Genomic DNA, 19,364 nt, shown 5'->3' on the forward strand with positions numbered 1-19,364 from the left:
AGTTAATTAGATCATCTAGCTAGATAGGTATTTTAGTTAGGTGGTACCAAAAATAATAAAAAGTATTTGGTGGTACTTGACTCAAAAAGATTGAGAACCGCTGGTACAAACTATACATTTAATATCAAAATAGTGGGATATATTTTTTTAGTTGAGGACACTTGGTCACATTGCATTGTTTCAGGATAAGGTGAAATATCTTCAATAAATGGAAAAAAGCATGTATGTCATATATTATAATACTTTCTATACTCTTAATATGTAGTCTCGTATAAATTTGTAGTGACATGATTTTAAGTATAAGAACAAGAAGCTTGCAACAATTTTCAGAGAAAATAGAAAACTAAAACTATTTTAAAATGATTATTCGAAATAAAACATATGCATATATTCACAGTATTTGCCATCTAGTGGAATAACTGTAAAATTAAGTCAGTAAAAAAGGTACATTAAGTTTAATTAAATTAAGTAAATCATCTTGTATACTAAAATTAAGGTTGGAAAATTGTCGTTTCAAAATGAAAATCGACAGGGGCAACAGTACCTATACTAAAATACACTCTGTATAGATAATTATGTCAATGTTAATAATACTGGATAGAGAATTGAATATCCTTTCAAATGAGCTAGCACACGCCCCTATTCCCTATTAAAAAATAAGGGGTGGGGGAAATGGAAGGGAGGGGGTTGACAAATGACAGATATGTATGTACCGTAAAAACTGTGTTCCCCTTAGATCAAAAGTCGGGCTTTTATATTTATATGTTAAGTTCAATATAAATTTCACATAACTGAACTATCACTGTATCCTCCATTTTGATTATTATTGTTCTCAACTAACGCTATTTTCAAAATTCTTGCTTTCCTATCCATCTTTAACGTAAATTATTAAAAAATATAAAACTATTTCTTTATTAACGCTAGTCTCCGATAAGGCTACCGTGATTTAATGCTGAGGTACTAAAATGTTATAAAATTAACAAACAGTACGAGCAAGAACAAAGAGTCCACATTCTTCTTATAACTACAAGTGACTGAAACATCGAAACAATAATAATTCTTACTGTGTTATACAGAAAAAGGCAGTAGAAACGATTAATCTCATATTTATCGACAACACTGTATGGTCCTCACTTGATGAGCTGTAAGGAAATATACACGTAAAGTTGTCCTCACTTTGTGCGCATAACGAAAAAGTATATACAGTCTCACTTTAATAGCTGCGTATAATGGCCTCACTTGGGTGGCAATATACTTGAACAATACGGGGCACATATACGTAATGTTTTTTGTGTATACTCGTCATTTTTTAATTGCTATTTACTTGTCAAAGTCACTATGAAGAGTTGAAACGATTATGTCTACGTTTTCTACCGGTCCTCACTAAGTGCGCGTAATGTCAGGACCTCACTTTGATATCTGTGCATAAATATATATATATATATATATATAGGCTAACATTATTCTTCCTATCCATACACATATTCCTTTTAAGTTATTTTAAAAGTACTTATAAGTATGTGTCAAGTAGGTATATACTTTTATGTAATATTCGATAAAGGTATATTCTAAGAATAAACTTTTTTTGAATATTCCGAGATACGACTTACACGAATGTACTCAGTATATTCGGTACGAGGATATTCCTTAAAGTATATGCAAAGAACATGAAATTTAGAATGTTTTTTATGGTACATGCTACGCTTGTACTACGCATATACTAAAAAGAATATACTCCGGCGAATGTTGGTAGTATATGCTTTGAACATGATGCGAACATCATTGTTATGTGGGCTGGCTGCTCAGAATTAAAGAATGTAGGGATTTGACTTCCAAAGTTTAATCAGAAAAACCCAAAATAGAGAAGACTTTGTAGAAGTCATCGCCAACCGTCGCTAAAAAAAAACGGCACCTGAAGAAGAAGATTAGTAGAGACATATTTGTTTTTTTACAAAAAAAAAAAGGAATGGGATAATGAGAGATGTTTATAGTTGATTGAATTTTTCAAAATAAAACCAGAAATATGGAACGTCAGTCATAAGCTACTCTACGATAAACTTAAAAATATGACGCATGGTGTGAAATAGCAACACAAATGCGAACTTATAGTGTGGACGTAGTGAAGGTAAAAATAAATTCCCTATGTTGTTATCTCTCTCCCACATCACTGGTTGTTATTAACACAGACATGATTATAAAACTAGTCGCACATATAACTTCTCGGAGTATATATAATATAACTTTGTACAAACAGGAGGGAAAATGTTGCAAACTTACTCAAATTCGCGAATTCTTGTTTTTGACAAACTGTGCCAAAAATGTGTTGGCAAACGTTAGCAAAATAAATGTCTGCTAATGTTTGTAAATAATGTTTTTTTGTTGAAATCTTTACTTCTCAACGATACCACCATAGTTTTAATTTTAGTTATTTGAAACTATCAGTAGTTATCAGAAAGTAAGTATATTTTTGATTTAGTACGTACTTAAGTACATTGTTTATTAAGATGTTTTAATGTTTGTTTGAAATAACGAATTAAGAAAATAGATAAATATAAGTAAATTCCTTATTTCACTTTGCTTATATTACATCGTCAAAAAAACTGATGACTTATTTTATAATATATAAAATTAAGGATTATATTTTTATCAAATATAATCAACAAGCACAGTGCCTTTGTTTGTGATCTAATCCAGATTATGTTGTCAAACGGACAAACAAAAGATATATAAGAATAGAGATATACAATTTATATTATTTATATGATTAAGTTAGTCCTACGTAGGTATGTAAAGAGGTATATTAGTGTTTCACTAGCTCAGGTAAAGATCAAACTTTCTAGTGATTTTTCATTTATATCGTGTACAATCAATTATGTTCAAAATACTGACAGTGATTTTTTTATGCTTCTAATATTTTTCGAAAATGTAGTACATAGATATTGCAATAGCGATCGCGGTCCTATCAACTTTTTTCTAAAGCATAATTTATTATTGTCGTTTCCTTGTTAGTTCATTGAAATGTTACATTTATGGTTGCATTACTTACATGAGTCAATTTTATTTTTTTAATGTGTAGGGGGTTCAGTAGAAGCTTAAGTTCAAGTTTTTGGGGTCGCCGCTCTTGTCCCCCGGCTGCCATCTTGGAAAAAGGGGTCCAAAAGGGCTTTCGCGCTGTATCTCCTAAACTAGCAACCATACAGAAAATTTAATTATACATAAAATGTAGAAAATTAAAATTTTCTACAATTTTATTTCTATTACTTTTTATCGTCAGGTGACCAACAAAAAAGTTATAAACAAAAATAAGAGAAAATTTTGTTAGAATTTTCCTTCTGGAGGTTATAACTTTTTTTCCGTCCATTTTACAATAAAATAACATTATAGCAATTTTGTAAATTGTTTTTCAGCGAAGAATTTTCACTATAAATTTGTTTAATTTTATTTACTTATCTAGGTTTTACAGCACTCCAAACTTGACCAGATTCTCGAATTCTCATAGGAATACAATAAAAACAAAACCTTGGGCTTACTTTTCTATCTATATATGTATTTATTTATTATGATTTTTATGCTATTATTAAGCATAACATAATAATTATAACATTCCTATGCTATTGTTAAGCTATTTTTGACCCTTTTCCCGGCCACCTATGAATAGATGATGATAGAGTCGTACAGTCTGGAGGCGTGTTTTTTGTGTTGTATCCCTAATAGACCTAATCCACGGACAATTTCTAGACAAAATAATATTATTTATTGTTATATGTTGAAAAAGATCTATAATAATTATGATTTTTTCATTTTTTTCGATAGTCCAAGCTGCGAGTCAAGATCTGAATCAGTATCCGAGGTGAATTTTTGTGGTATAATGAGAGTTAGAGTTGGCGTCATTGTCGGTAATTCATCTTTGTCGGTGTGCTTTTCGGCAACCACGTGCACTTCCAGTTTCCCTTGCATCTGCTAAAGATAAATTTCATAAGCTCAGGGGTACTGGAGGCTTAGAAGTTTGGATTGATATCCAAAATTTTCCATGCTTTTTCCAGCCCCAATTTTCTGGATCACAATTTTTACTGAGCCATGACTGAATCTGGTGATACACTCGGAGTCTGTGGGAACGGGCTGCATCTTGTGTTGGAGGAAGTGAGAAGAGATTAAATGAATTTTTTGTCACTGTTTTAGCGAATCGTTTGTATCTCAGATTTTCCATAGAATCGCCTTTACTTACACCATATAAAGAGACGAAAAAAATTCGCCGACAACAGTGAGTAAAGTTGGCTCGACTTTCCCACTGACAAATAATTTTCGCTAGAGGTTTCTTACAAATAAAATAACCACCACTCATGATGTACCTTTACAAAAAACACAAAATGCTTATCTAATCACAAAAATATAAATTTTACCGACGAGACTCTTAATAGTATTATCTTTAAAACTCAAAATACTTTTCACAATTTTTAATATGACTGCAAGTGGCCAAATAGGTAGCACAACTGTAAGAATAAGTTAAGTATAGGGGGACCGACTGCTGTGCCACCTAGGATAAATTATAATAATAAAAGTAATAGCAGGCAGATATTCAGTTTGGTACACTCAACGAAAAAGGTACGTAATATCAATAAAAATGTTAATTCAGGCAACAAACGCAGTACTTAAAATTTGTCCAATTCTTGGTTTTATTGGGACAACAAAACGATGTTCCTCAATTCATTATTTTCGTTCGTTGAGCCAATGTATTACGTTTATTGAATTGATGAACATTCATTATGTATACCATAATATCACTTTATTGGTATTACGAACTCTGTTCACTGAGTCAACGAACACTATTTATTTATATTACGAACTCTGTTCACTGAGTCAACGAACATTATTTATTGAAACAACAACGTCGTTAATTGACCGACGAAGACTATTCGTTGTGTCAATAACAGTGTTATTTCTCCTAACGTATTTCGTTTATTGTTACAATTATTTCCGTTTATTGTTACAATTAATTCCGTTCATTCCCACAATAAATACGGTTTTTCTTACAAGCAATTATTTTCATTCTTACAATCAGTTTCGTTCATTCCTACTATGAACGTATTTTATATTAATAATTACTGAATGCAATAGCCCAATGTATGATATTAATTTATTAATAATAATTTTTAAATCCCCCTTTTTGTCCTTAACCTAAAGGACTTTACACTGTGTGATTTTTCATATGATTTCACTTGTACAGTATACTGGAATAAGTGTTACACTCCCCCCCACCCCCTTATTAACTTATTTATTTTTAGCACATAAGCAAAACGCTCGGACAGGTCGATTTTTAAAATAATCAAAGTATATTATAACATCAATGTTTCGAACTTTACACGATCCCTCTTCAGGTGACAGGCGTAACTTAGATTTTTTTAATGGGAAATTACGTCATATGACAGCTTATTTAAAAGCGTTTGAAATAGTGATTCCAAAAATGTATAACACTTTAATCATTTTTGAGAGCGCAGGTGCAAAATGTCGATCGAATTCTTTTTAAACGCATTCATTTTTTTTAATTCTGAGAAAACTAATAAGTATTTTTGAAAAATTTAAACGCAGAATAAAATATTACATTATTACCGAGGGCAGAAAGTCCCTTAGAATAAACAAACAGTTTTTGTTGAATTGGTATGCCTATTTGAAATTAAAAATCATACTAAATTTTCTCTTTTTCACCCCTGTGACTTCTTAAAATAATCATTATAGAGGTTCTCAGGGACTTCAGACACTCGATAATACTGTAATATTTTATTTTGCATTTAAATTTTCAAAAATAATAATTAGTTTTCTCAGGATTCGAAAAAAAATGAATACATTTAAAAAGACTTCGACCGAAATTTCACGATAATAGACACACAAAAACTTCCTTCTACTACGGACTACACTTGAAAACGAAATGCAATTATTATTCGGCACTTCGGTAACACAGAGAAGCTACGGGTATCACGATAAGGAAAAGCCGTTAACTTTCAAATGGTCAAGCAAAACATTTCTTGTCTCAACAACTACGATTATTGTTACAATGAAAGCATTGATTGTGGGCATTAAATGCAGTAGTAGATTGATTAATGCATTCGTTGTCACAACAATCAATTTACATCTATTCAATAATCATATATACTATATACTATATATTAACAACATTTGTACATTGTTTAAATGAAATCTGTACGTTGTCACGATAAACCAAGGTAATTGCTTGTCATCTACGAAATCAAGAACGTGAGTTGCTGCCAGAATTAACAGTATTTATTAAATATACGAAACTAAGTTATTGGCTGAATAAATTGAGTGTTATTGATTAATGTACTCTAGTTATTCTCACAATTATTATTCAATCATTGTGACAATAACCAAATACATTCGCCAATGTCTAAAAGTTCGTTGAAACAAAAATTAAATTGTTGTGACAACGAAATACTATTCAGTAATTACTGTTAATCAATATTACGAACTAAATTTTTTTAAGTGTACGGAAGAAAAATGACGCAACTGCAAATTTTGTCAATTTCTGTTTATCGTGCAATTAACTTCTAAAATACTATGTAAAGATACTATGTAAAGATGACAAAAACACCGAACTGTAAAAATGTGCTGAGCCACTATAGGGTAGTTGCGTCGTTACTGAAATACGTGCTATGTTAGACCTTGTTTCAGATGCATAATGACGCAACTGTAGATAGGGTTGAAAATGGGACGATTAAATTAAGATAATGAAATTCGGACCAAAATCGATGAAAATAAAGGCTATCGTTCTCAAAAAACAAACGCCATACCGATGCTCCTGGACTATTACTCTTCATTTCATCCATATTTTAAATATTTAAAAATCGTTTTTGAAAAATTTTGCATTTTGCGGTGGCGTCATTCTTCTTCTGGACCGGCGAATTTGTTCTCAAACAACTTCTTGGGCCTTTTCTATATATGCTTAGGGTTCTAAGTTTTATAGTGGGGAGAAAGGTCAAAAATAGATTAATAATAGCATAGGAATGTCAAAATCATATTAAATTGTATGAATAAAAAATATCAATATAGAAAAGTAAGCACAACGTTTTGTTTTTATTGTATCCCTATGAGCATTCGAGAATCTGGTCGTTGTAGTTTGGAGCGCTGTAAAACCTAGATAAATAAACAGAACTAAACACCTTTATAGTGGAAATTGTTCGCTGAAAAACCATTTACCAAATTGCTATAATATTATTTTATTGTAAAATGAACTGAAGAAAGTTATAACATTAAAAAAGGAAACTTGTTAAAAAATTTTTACTTATTTTTGTTTATATCTTTTTGGTTGGTCACTTGACGATAAAAAGTAATAGGACCAAAATTGTAGAAAATATAATTTGCTACATTTTAGGTTTTATTAGATTTTTCGTAGGGTTTGTAGTTTACGAGATATAGCGCGAAACCCCTCTGCACTCCATTTCCAAGATGGCGGCCGGCGGACAAGATTGACGACCACAAAAACTTGAACTTAAGCTTCTACTGATCCTCTCTACACACTAAAAAAATAAAATTGACTCCTCTAACAAATGCAAGGTATGGCCTAAAAGATGTAACATTTCAATGGACTATGTAACCTTTTAACTTTTTACTTTAACTTATTTTTTATCTTCTCATATATTTTTTGTTTTTGAAGACAACATGCTTCTTCGTAGATTTATTCATCTTTTATACTTTCTGTCAGTTCTTTTAGTAGAGGCTAATAGATATAAAGTTGATCTGTTTAATGGATAAAAATTATTGGATATATATAATTTAGCATGCTAAGAATTATAAAAAACAAGGGGTGCACAATCTAATTTTGTTCTGATTATAATTAACTAATAACTCCAGACGAGTCTCATTGTGAGCTCAGAATGGGCCTCGTTTGGAGTTTTATGGAAATTCAATACAAAGGTCTCTTGGAGTTTTATGGAAATCCAACACAAAATCCATGCAAACCCATTTTCGGATATTTTTTGGATGACTGAATACTAATAAGTATCATATTAGAAAATGATCCCCGAGACACCTGGAGCCCAGGACGAGACTCGTCTCTTTTGTGTGAGAAGTTTTGTGAAAAGTCTTTTGAAAATCTGTAAAAATTTGTTACTGAACCTGTTGTATTGAGGTTTTTGGAATTACTAATATAACATGATTATCATGTCGCCAATGTCCTGGAGACATCTCGTGTCAAAAGCGAGACTCATCTCGTAGAGTTTTATAGAAATATCTTACAAAATCAGTTCGTTCTGGGTACCAGGTTTCTCGAACTATCTAAGTAACCATTTTGTACTGATTTTGTATCAATTTTCATAAAAGTCCAGGAAATGAGGTTCGTCCTGAATACCATTTGCCTCTGAGACCATCACCGTTATGAGATTCGTAACCAACGACCCCAGAAATATTCTAGTAATGAGTTTGTATTGATTTTGTACCGAATTTTCACAAATCTCCAGTAGGCAAGGGCTGTTTTGAGTACCACAGCTGCCTCAGAGACCGTCAAAGTCATGATATTCGTGTTAAGCGACTCAAAAAACCACCCAGTAACAAGTTTGCACTGATTTTGTATCGGATTTCTATAAAACTCCTGACGAGGCCCATCCTGGGAACCAGATATCTCAGAGAGTATCGCTGTCATGATATTCGTATTCAGCTACACCAAACACCCCGGAGTAGTAATATTGAACTAATTCTGTCAATTATTTTCGAATTACAATTTTATTAGTTAGTTTAACAATTTTATTATTTTTCCCCACTTCGACGTGCAACTTGTAATATTCATTTTCCTTGTTCAATATTGCAATTTTCATGTAGACATCATTTTAGTTCACAAAATTTCTTAACGATCTTGTGAATCGAATGCAGCAAATACCATTAAACATACTCGTAGCTATCCACCTACCAAAAAATGTTAGGTTTTGGGTTTTTTACTTCTTATTTTCTTTTTCTTTTTCTTCCTTCTTGTATGTAGGCTTTAAAGCCTGTTTTTCTTAAATATTAGCCTCCTAAATTATTTAAGTTATCGCACCATCTTTTTTTGGTCTACCAATACTTCTTCGTCCATTTGGTGACTTTTCTCGTGCTATTTGTACTATCCTATCCTCTGCCATTCTACTAATGTGTTCGTTCCACTCCTGTTTCCGTTTTGTCACCCATCCATTTATGTCTTCTACATTGCATGATCTTCTTATGTTTTCGCTTCTCTCCCTATCCAACAGACTTTTCCATGGTATTCGTCTCTGTTGTTTCTAGTAGTCTTCTCGTTTTAGATGTGTCAGGTTTTGTCTCCGCTGTGTATGTCAATATAGGTCTAATTGCTGCTTTATAGATTCTTGCTTTTGTGTACTTCCTCTTCAACATCTCCGTAACTGGTTATATCTATTCCCAGATATCTAAACCTTGCTTCCTGCTTTATTATTGTCCCATCAATTTCGATTTTACATCGTAGTGGGTATTTAGATGTTGTCATACATTTGTTTTTTTCTGCTGATATTATCATATTGTATTTCTTGGATGTTGTATTGAAGATGTGTGTTAACCTTTGGAGATCGTCTTCTGTCTCGGCGATTATTGCGGCGTCGTCTGCATAACATAATATTTGGATTTCTTTGTTCCCCATTCTGTAACCATGACCTGTACGTGATGCGTCTAATATTTTGTCCATTATTATATTAAAGAGCAGTGGGCTTAATGAGTCACCTTGTCGGACTCCGCTTTGTACTGGTATAAACTGCGTTAGTTTTCCATTTATCTTTGCCTGTATTCGATATGAAAATAGATGTTTTCGATGGTTTGTATAATATTGATTGGTATGTTTCTTCTATACAGTAAATGTAAGACGTTTTCGACTTAGATGCGATCGAAAGTCTTTGTCAGGTCTATACAACATAGATATGCTGGTTTATTGTACTCAATGGCCTTTTCTGTGATTTGTCTCAGTACAAATACGGCGTCTACGCAGGATCTTCCGGATCTGAATCCTTGTTGTTCATCTGTACTACTTCTTACTTGTCTCGCTTATTCCATGTTGGCGATAGGTACCTATCTCTATTTTTTTTGTTGTTGTCCTTCCATTTCTATTTTGTTGTTTGTCCTCCTACTTAGTTTTGTAGTATTATGTGTAGGTACTTCTTAAGCCAGCGGTAGTATTGTTTACATTTAACACTGTTTCTATGATGATAGAGGGTTCCTTATTCTTGAGTATTTCTACTCTTAACTTGATCTTACTGTAAATATTGCATGCGTTATATAAAAATAATATTTTTTAATTTTTAGATAAATGGCGATAAAAACTAACTTGTTCAATACGTTCCTCGTTCCGTTAATTTTTTTCGGAGCAGCTGTTATTATTATTACCGATGCAGTGGATACAACTTTATTAAAGCATATTTCTCCAACTATGTACACTCTATGGCTGAATATACCTAGTGCATACGATGAAAACTATTCAGGAACTGTAAATATAGTTTTTACAGCAACAGAAACTTCTGAATACATTCTGTTACATTCATCCGAAGAACATATTGCTATAAGCAAAATCTATTTAAACGGCGATACAAAAAGACCGTGTCGTTGGAAGTACGTTCAAAACTCACTGGATTTACTAAACATTACTTGCAATTCCCATGTAGAAATAAAAGAAGCAAACTCATTGAGTATTGATTACAAAGCAAAACTCTCTGCAAGGTAATTATTATTACAGGCTTACCTACTAAATAATTTTTTGGATGCGTAAGTAAAATTGTAGTAGATACAAATAATTATTAATCCGATATCAGTTTAATAGTCTTAAAGAAATGTTGTTAAACAAAGCCAGACATTCGAGTTATTTGAAATTAAAGGTTCTCCATTTAGATGTTTTTCGAAAACAACCATCCTTTAGAGAGTCAGTAACTGTTGGCAACATTTTCGCTTTCAATAGTCATAGAATTATCATAAATAATTCTATGTTATTATTAATTTAAATTGTTTCATTCTCACTTATTTATTTAATAGTTAATTAAATTCAATCATTTAGAATTTTTTTTTGCATTTTGACAATATAAAATAACTGTAGGTATACACATAAAATTCCCTATCTAGAAGGTCTTGTCAATATTCATTCAATGTCATATTTCAGTCTGTCAGTTTGAAGCCAAGATGAAGACTCCATTATAGTCTAATTGTATTCTTTTAACATCGACTTATTTTCGACATTGTTGTAGCCGAAATGGCTTCATTTTTATAATCGTAAGGTCATTCGACCTACCTATGTAGCTAGTTCGAACTACTTTAGATCTGAAGTAAGTAACCACATGATTTAATTTTTTTTCCTAACTTTTTAACATTTCAACTTTGACTTTTTATACAGTGGTTTACTTATTTTAGGTTTCAACCTGATGATGGACTGATTAGTCCGAAAACGTTTGTTTTATACTAGTGATGGAACCAAATTTTAATAAATTTATATACCATCTACCTACATAAGAAGTTTTAATTCCTTAGTAATTTTTTATTATGGTATACAGCCAATGAGAGGAATTTTTTCCTTTTTATTTCAGTAACTCAGTCGTTATTGGGTTTACATAGGTCTTTTAGACGCGAATCTCTTTGTTTTTTTATTAGCTACAATTTTGTTTTAATGATTTTTGCTATAAAATTAAATTTTTTAAGTTATTCATCAAAAACTGTTATAACACGTGAGTTTTTCCAATGAAAAATGCATAGTTTCAATAGCAAATAACTTGGAAAGTGTCAATTTTGCAAAAAAAAATTATACTCAGAATTGATCACTCTATCGATTTCCTTAATTATTTTGATTAAAAAATTTTCATCCCCTAGATGGGGTTGTTTTCACCCCAGGGCAAAAGCGCAGTTCGGCATATAGTAGATTTTGACAAAGGTTATACTTACTACCTAAATCCAAATTTTCAGAAGTAATTACACAAGAGCTCTAAAATTATTGAATTTTTTCCGAATGTCACTTTGACAGTTTTAATTTCACGAGCCGAAGGCGAGTGAAATTATTTCAAAGTGTCACGAGGGCAAAAATTCTATATTAATTTTAGAGATCGAGTGCAATTTGTTGCGATTATTTCATGAATAAAACTGTTCAAAACCAAAATTTTATTGTAATTTATTTATGTAAGTACAAATTAGTACAAAAAAACACACAGTTGTTATAAATATTTCACGGATGAAAGTCATCAGTTTTATAATCTTTACAAACATTAATTGTCATTAATGTCACTGAATGTATTTTTTCGTAGCAACGAAGGGCATCTGACGTAATATACTTGACGACGGGAAATTATCAAAAATTATCGATTTAATTTAGATTTCTGTAGCTTTCTATTGGTCAGAATCTCCTATGAATGAAATAATCAAGGAAATCAACCTTGGTTCTCAAAATTCCACGAGAAAATGGTGGTTGATTGGACTAAAGGATATTCGCAGTTCGATTTGAACCGCGTATGCAGCAATATTGTCACGTATGAGTGAATGATGTGTTTCTAGAGACAGGAAACGTGAGAAACAAAATATAGTCAATTTTTATTTTATAGTTGGAAAACAAAAAATTGCTGTCTTTATTTACATTTAGAAATTGATTTTGAGATAAGATTACAAATTAAATGAATAATTTACATAAACTTTGCACAAGTTGGTTCGTCGCTTTACATGGATCGTGATGAGATTGCGATGAGTTCGCTGTAAATATATTTTCAACGAACTGTAAGCGAGCAGTTCGCAAAATATTTTGGCTGGCATATGCGTACCCGGCTTAAGATATGCTGTCGACACCGTTCTTTCAGCGGGAACTCAGGAGAACTGCAACCTGCAACGCCTAGATTATAAAAATTGTAGTTTATTTGCTTTATCTTATTATTTCCACCCAATTTTAAAAAATTGTGAAAACTTTAAATTAGCCACGTCCGTCTGTTCGTCCGTCTGTCTGTAAACACAACTCCTCCGCCATTGTACCAGGTAGAATGACAAATGAAGTGCCCAATGAAAGCTTGTAATCCAAGGATGGTACTAAAGATGAGAAATTTGACTTCGGACTTCCGGTTTCAGAAGTACAACCGGAAGTAGTGTATTAAAGTCAACACAACAGTACAAGTGATATAATTCGACGCGCCTTAGCAAGACGAGAACAAATATATATTTCAGGTTTCATGACACTCTGTTGCTCTGTCCGTCCGTCCGCGAATATAACTTCTCCGTTATTATTACAGATATAATGACAAATGAGGTGTCGAATGAAAGCTTATAACCCAAGGATGGTATCAAATTTGACCGCAGACTTCCGGTTTTAGAGTTAAGACGGGAGTACCGTTTTAAAGTCACCAAAATAGTATAAGCGATATATTACTCGACGTGCCTTAACAACATGAGAACAAGTGTGTAATTTTGGTTTTTATATCATTGACGGTTAAAAAATTCTAAACGGAAGTGCCATATTATAGTCGCAGAATCTAGTATATAACATATCAATCGAAGCGTATTGAAAAGTCGAGTTTGAATCTTTAGTTCCAGTTTTGAAGTCATTTCCGTTTAAACAATTATGACGGATACTTCTCAGAAATCAAATAAATCAAATATCGACTTACGGTTTCGATCACTTTGGGTGAAAACCTAGGACTTACGAAGTCCAATTATAGTCGGTTCGCTAAATTCAGACACAACTTCCTAGTGATTTTAGTAGGTAATTTTTTTGTTTTTTGCCAAAATTGGCAAAATTACTAACTATTTAGTAACTAATAACTATTTCATAATTTTTTTCCAATTTTACCAAATTGGCAAAATTACTTATTAAAATTACTAGCCAGTTGTGTCTGAGTTTAGCGAACCGACTATACTTATTATTATACTATTATTAGAACTTTGGGTCTTTTGAAAATTTCCTTTAATTCTATATTTTTAATTATTTTGTGCTATTTCTCATCTAGGTTATTCACAGCTAGATGTTTTTTTATTGTTAAGGTTACAAGTTTCTGAACTTTTACATGTCTGAACAAGATCAAATTCTAATAAAAAATATTTTTCATTTTAGATATGATGGAGGACTTTACAACATTACTTACGACGATAATAATCTCAAACAAATCGCCATATTTAGTCAATTATATCCAACTTTTGCTAGACGAGTATTTCCATGTTTTGACGAGCCGAATTTTAAATCAGTATTTCATATTTTTATTAGTTATCCTGGGACGTTCGAAATTATTGGAAATACTCCTATTGTCGAAAAGGTTCATACTTCAGATGGGTAAGCTTATTATCAAAATTTATCAATAATCTTTTATTTATCAATAATAATATTTAATAATCTTTGGAATTATCGGATCAGTCAATTAATTTATTGCTTATAATAATATCTACACTCAACGGAAAAATTAACCGACCACCTTGTATTGCTTTCAATTATTCAATTTGCAAAAATTATCAATTTTGGACCACATTCTATGAAAGATACGGTAAAAATCACCTTTGACTAAAAACAAAACAATAACATTTTTGAAAAAAAGTCGTTTATCAGGGGATGCTTAGCAAAAATCTGATGTTTAAAAATTTCGAAACAAATTTAAACAAACATAATTTTAGTATTAATAAACGGTGTTGCGGTCTCTTGCCCTTACGACTTCTTGGAGCGGGTTGGGCAATCCATGGATATACATCATATGATTCAAGGATATTGTGCAATCCTTCTATCGCAGCCATCTTGGACACTCCGAAAGATGTAAGGGCTGAAGGCTTTTAAGGGATTTGAGGGCTTTTCGTCCAGCTAGCTCCCACAATACCGTACAGCTAGACTTGGTTTTCAGAGCACAATAGACCTAAGAGATCCAGATGGACCTCAGTTTGTCTACATGCCTCAAGATGAAAGGTTTATTCTTTGCACTATAACCGAAACAGTGGCTTACCGAGGAGGATCAATAATGATCTGGGGAGGTATCTCTTACAAAGCTCGTACAGATCTTGTTGTGCTCGATAGAGGCAGTGTGAATGCTCAAAGATACGTGGAAGAAGTTCTCCAAGACCATGTTATGTCTTTTGCGCTGTTCATTGGTGAAAAATTTAGATTAATGCATGGCAATGCCTTTGCCATACCGCAAGATTCACACGTGAGTACCTTAATGAGGTCGGGATTTTAGTTTTATTATGGCCGGCACGCAGTCCCGATTTTAACCCAATGGAAAAAATTTGGGACAACCTCAAAAAACGGGTGAGAGCAAGAGTACCAGCCTCAAGACAGCTGCGGTAAAGGATTGGCACAATATCCCCCAATCGGATATCTAGGATATCATGAATGGATTACCTAATCCTATCCAAGAAGTCCTAAGGTCCAGAGGCGGCAACACCCATTATAAATACTCATTTGTTTTTAATTAGACTATGATTTTCAAAATTACATTTGTTTGAATTCTCTTCGAAGATTTTTAAACATTAGATTTTTGCTAAGAGTCCCTTGATAAACGACTTGTTTTTCAAAAATTTTACTGTTTTGTTTTCCTCAAAGGTGGTTTTCACCGTATTTTTCATAAAATGTGGTCCAAGATTGATAATTTCTGCAAATTGAAAGAAATACATGGTGGGCTGTTAATTTTGCCGGTGAATGTATTAGTGACTATTATAAATTTAAAAATAATTTGCAAATGTTTTTAGGATGACTACTCAATTTGACGAAACACCGATAATGTCAACACAATCATTAGGATTCGTCATTTCCAACTTTGCACAAATAACAACAACAGATCAAGAGTACACATATAGCATCTTTACTCAACCAGAATTGAAAAACTACGCGGGAATTGCTTTAAAACATGGATCTGATTTGATCAATTCGATGGGAGGGTTTACAGGAATAAAATATAACGACATGGGCAATCCTCAACTCTATGTGGTAGCAACAGACCACTTAAATTTTGGAAAAGAAAACAGTTGGGGTCTTTTGCTTGAAAGGTATACCTTTATCATAAATCTCAGCTTCACTGTTTGCTTTTACGATTATGAAATTAAAAAAAAACACACACACATAAAGAACCAAAAAATAAATCTATTCTAAAAAAGCAGATCTTATGAACCTGAAATACTTTTTACTTGGTTATTGAGACGTAGCTTGTCGTCTCAATAAAAATAAGGAAGGGATACAATAAAATGTGATAGTAAGTAGTAGTCGCGACGAAAGTAAGGTGACCCTATGTTTGACACCTTAAGACATAAAACCCTTTAAAACTAGGTTATGGCCCATATAAAAAGTAAAGGGGAATAGTAAACATCCTTGTCGTACTCACTTTTTGGTTGGAATCTCGTTAGATTTAGGATATGATTTAATGATTACGTAATATATAATCTTTCTCTCCGATAAATTAATCTAAATAAAATATTTATTTTTGTTTTTTTACTGAAACACAGAAACAATTTTTTTGTTTTTTACAGAAACATAGGCCCATATCTATAGGACAGCAGTTAGGCCAGTTATGACTTACACTGCGGTAACAAGACCTGCCACCATAAGGACAAAAAGACTGATGGAAACGTGTGAAATGAAAATAGTCCGACTTATCACAGGAAAATCATTATCGGACAGACCTGGCCTTAGAATATGTTATGCGAAAAATTTATCCAAAAATCAAACCAGTCATAACTGCTCGGTGAGCAAAAATCATACTCGCCTTTGCCGATGACGTAGATGCAATGGCACAATATATACGGGAGCAACAATCACAAATGACAACAACATAGAGCGAGAAGTTGAAACGCGAATAATGGCAGGAAAAAGATCTTTCTTTGCAATGCAACATCCAATTCAGTCAAAACTCCTTTCATGAGACGCAAAAATTCAGATACACACTCACCGACACAAAATTCCGCCACCCAAAATTTTTGATTAAGTTTTACAATCTATAAATTTATTATTTGTACTCCGATTTTCAAGATTCTTGCATCAGTGTATAGGTAGGTACATGTATTGATATCTTTGTTATTATTCCGCTATTAAAAATTTTTTGCTTAGGTGTCATTATACGGGAGTGAACGGAAGCGTTGTATTTTCTCCTAATTTAAAAAAAATCTGTGAAAAAATTGGCTTCATTTGGCTAATTTTGTTTCATACTCCTTTAGTATTATCCTGGAGGTATCACTAAAGTTTTGTTTTTTGAATTATTCAAATATCTTTTTTCTTGTAAAAGTTGTAAATAAGAACACTGCTTTGAAGGTTTATTGAATTAAAAATATCAAGCGCACTAAAATTAACAAAACAAAACAAAATTAACAACAAAACAAAACAATTCAATATCGGGTATATCCACCTCTTGCAGCAAAGACTGCTCGAAATATGTTTGACATCAAATAAAGTGTCTGTCTGTCTGTCTGTGTTATCCTTGCCTGGGGAATAGCCCGATATTCCTCTACTTGGGCATAACTGTACCAAATTTTCTGGAGGCCTAGGCTGAAGGCGAATAGCCATTCTTAATTCATCCCATAAATGCTCAATAGGATTGAGATGTGGAGTGCATGCGGGCCATTCTAATCTTACCAATCCAATTTCTATTTAAGATATTTATGTTTATGAGTCAGTGTTTTTATTTGCAAAAAATGGTACAGCTATTACAAGAAAAGAGATATTCACATATTTCAAAAAACAAAATTTCATGCTGGTAAAATGTACAGGACTATGAAACAAATTCAGCTCTTCCATTTTTCCACAGAATTGTTTAAATTTAGAAGAAAATACAACGCTTCCATTCACCCCTGTATAATGCCATGCAAGCAATTTTTTTTGTTACTGGAGTAATAATAAACGATATCAATACATGTACCTACAAACTGGTGCAAGAATATTGAAAATCAGGGTACAAATAATAAAGTTATAAATTGTCAAATTTAATCAAAAAATTTGGGTGGCGGAATTTTGTGCCGGTTAGTGTATAAGACCATAATACGACTAGCAGTCGCGTATGAAAACGAAACATGGACGCTAACAAAAAAATAAGTAAATAAATTGATAAAGATAAACTGCGTGACAAACGAATGGAGGCGCAGATACAATAACGAGTTAGAGTCTCTATTCGGAAAGGAAAATCTAGTCGGATATATAAAGGCCAATAGACAGATGGGCATGGCCTGTGATACGCATTACCGATAATCGGATTATAAACAATGTGTTCTGGGAAAAGCCAGATGGACGAAGGTCTTAGGACGGCCTAGCAAAAGGTAGAAAGATGCAGTCAAAGAAGATCTGGAGAAAATAGTAGTGAGACAATGGGAATTAGTGGGACAGGACCGACATACATGGAAGGCAATAGTAAACGCGCCAAAGACTCACGAAGAGTTGTAACGCCATTGATGATGATGATGAAAGACAACGTAGCACAGACCTCAGGCAAAGCTCTAATATAGAGAACATAAATGATTGGACACTGAAAAAAAGAAAAGAATGGTATAGCCATATAGGCAGAATGGGAGAAGGAAGACTAGTAAAGATAGCACGAGATAGATCACCAAACAACCGAAGGAGTATAGGAAGGCCAAGGAAGAGGTGGAGTGACAACCTGGATATATGATGAGGAGGCATTCGAAGATGGAACGGGAGCTAGCCTATTAAGGGAGCAGGAAGAAGAAAAGAAGTTTTTTTACTAGTATTTTTTTCAGGTACTCTTGTCAAGTAGGTATTAAGGAAGCAGGAAGAAGAAGAAGAAGTTTTTTACTAGTATTTTTGTCAGGTACTCTTGTCAAGTGACTTATGCCATGTTCAAATGACATTTACTATGATCTCAGCATATAACATCATACAGGGAATTGTTAATGTGGAGGGTAAAATTGTCTAAATATAATGAGCTGTCTACCTTGTATAAGATTCTATTATTACTTCTTGAATATTTAGCAAATTATTTACTAAACCGTTTTAACTATTTCAGAGAAGAGAATCTGCTTGATGAAGGATCTAAAACCAGCGTTAAACAAAAACAAAGAATCATACAAACGTTGACAGGAGAGATAGCTCATCAATGGTTTGGCAACTATATTACCCCAGAGCGGTGGTCTGATGTTTGGCTCAATGAGGGTTTTACCACTTTTTTAAAGTATCACCTCCCGGATTTAGTAAGTAAAAATATTATCATTGTTTATATAGGGATATACTTATAATATAATATAATAGATTATAATTACTATAGAGCGTTAAGTACTACATTAAAATTTAATGAGTTACAATTGACATATTGCAAAGTCGTCTGTATTTTCTGCTTTTCTTAAAAGCGTCTGTTTATTTAACTCGGTCCAGTCGCAAATGTTTTGCAGCCAGGATATTTGTAATTTACCAGAACCCCTTATTCCTTCGATTTTTCCCTTCATACTTAGCCGTAATAACT

The 19,364-nt window shown here is 32.7% G+C and overlaps 1 protein-coding gene across 3 annotated transcripts in view; it reads left to right on the forward strand.

The window, feature by feature from the left end:
* The first annotated feature begins 2,211 nt into the window (after window positions 1–2,211).
* LOC114336027 (aminopeptidase N) overlaps window positions 2,212–19,364 on the forward strand; it is a 92,055-nt gene continuing 74,902 nt past the window's right edge. Inside the window, exons 1-5 of one of the 3 annotated variants that reach the window (XM_050651477.1) lie at window positions 2,212–2,455; window positions 10,288–10,698; window positions 14,045–14,260; window positions 15,658–15,954; window positions 18,912–19,095. In XM_050651477.1, coding sequence (XP_050507434.1) covers window positions 10,292–10,698; window positions 14,045–14,260; window positions 15,658–15,954; window positions 18,912–19,095 — 1,104 coding nt within the window. In that variant the 5' untranslated portion in view covers window positions 2,212–2,455; window positions 10,288–10,291. Of the gene's footprint in view, window positions 2,456–2,716; window positions 2,821–10,287; window positions 10,699–14,044; window positions 14,261–15,657; window positions 15,955–18,911; window positions 19,096–19,364 lie in introns of those variants that run through there. The other 2 variants (XM_050651438.1, XM_050651512.1) reach the window with 2 other exon arrangements.

The sequence above is a fragment of the Diabrotica virgifera genome, chromosome 1 (genome assembly GCF_917563875.1).
Source record: "Diabrotica virgifera virgifera chromosome 1, PGI_DIABVI_V3a".
Lineage (NCBI taxonomy): Eukaryota > Metazoa > Arthropoda > Insecta > Coleoptera > Chrysomelidae > Diabrotica > Diabrotica virgifera.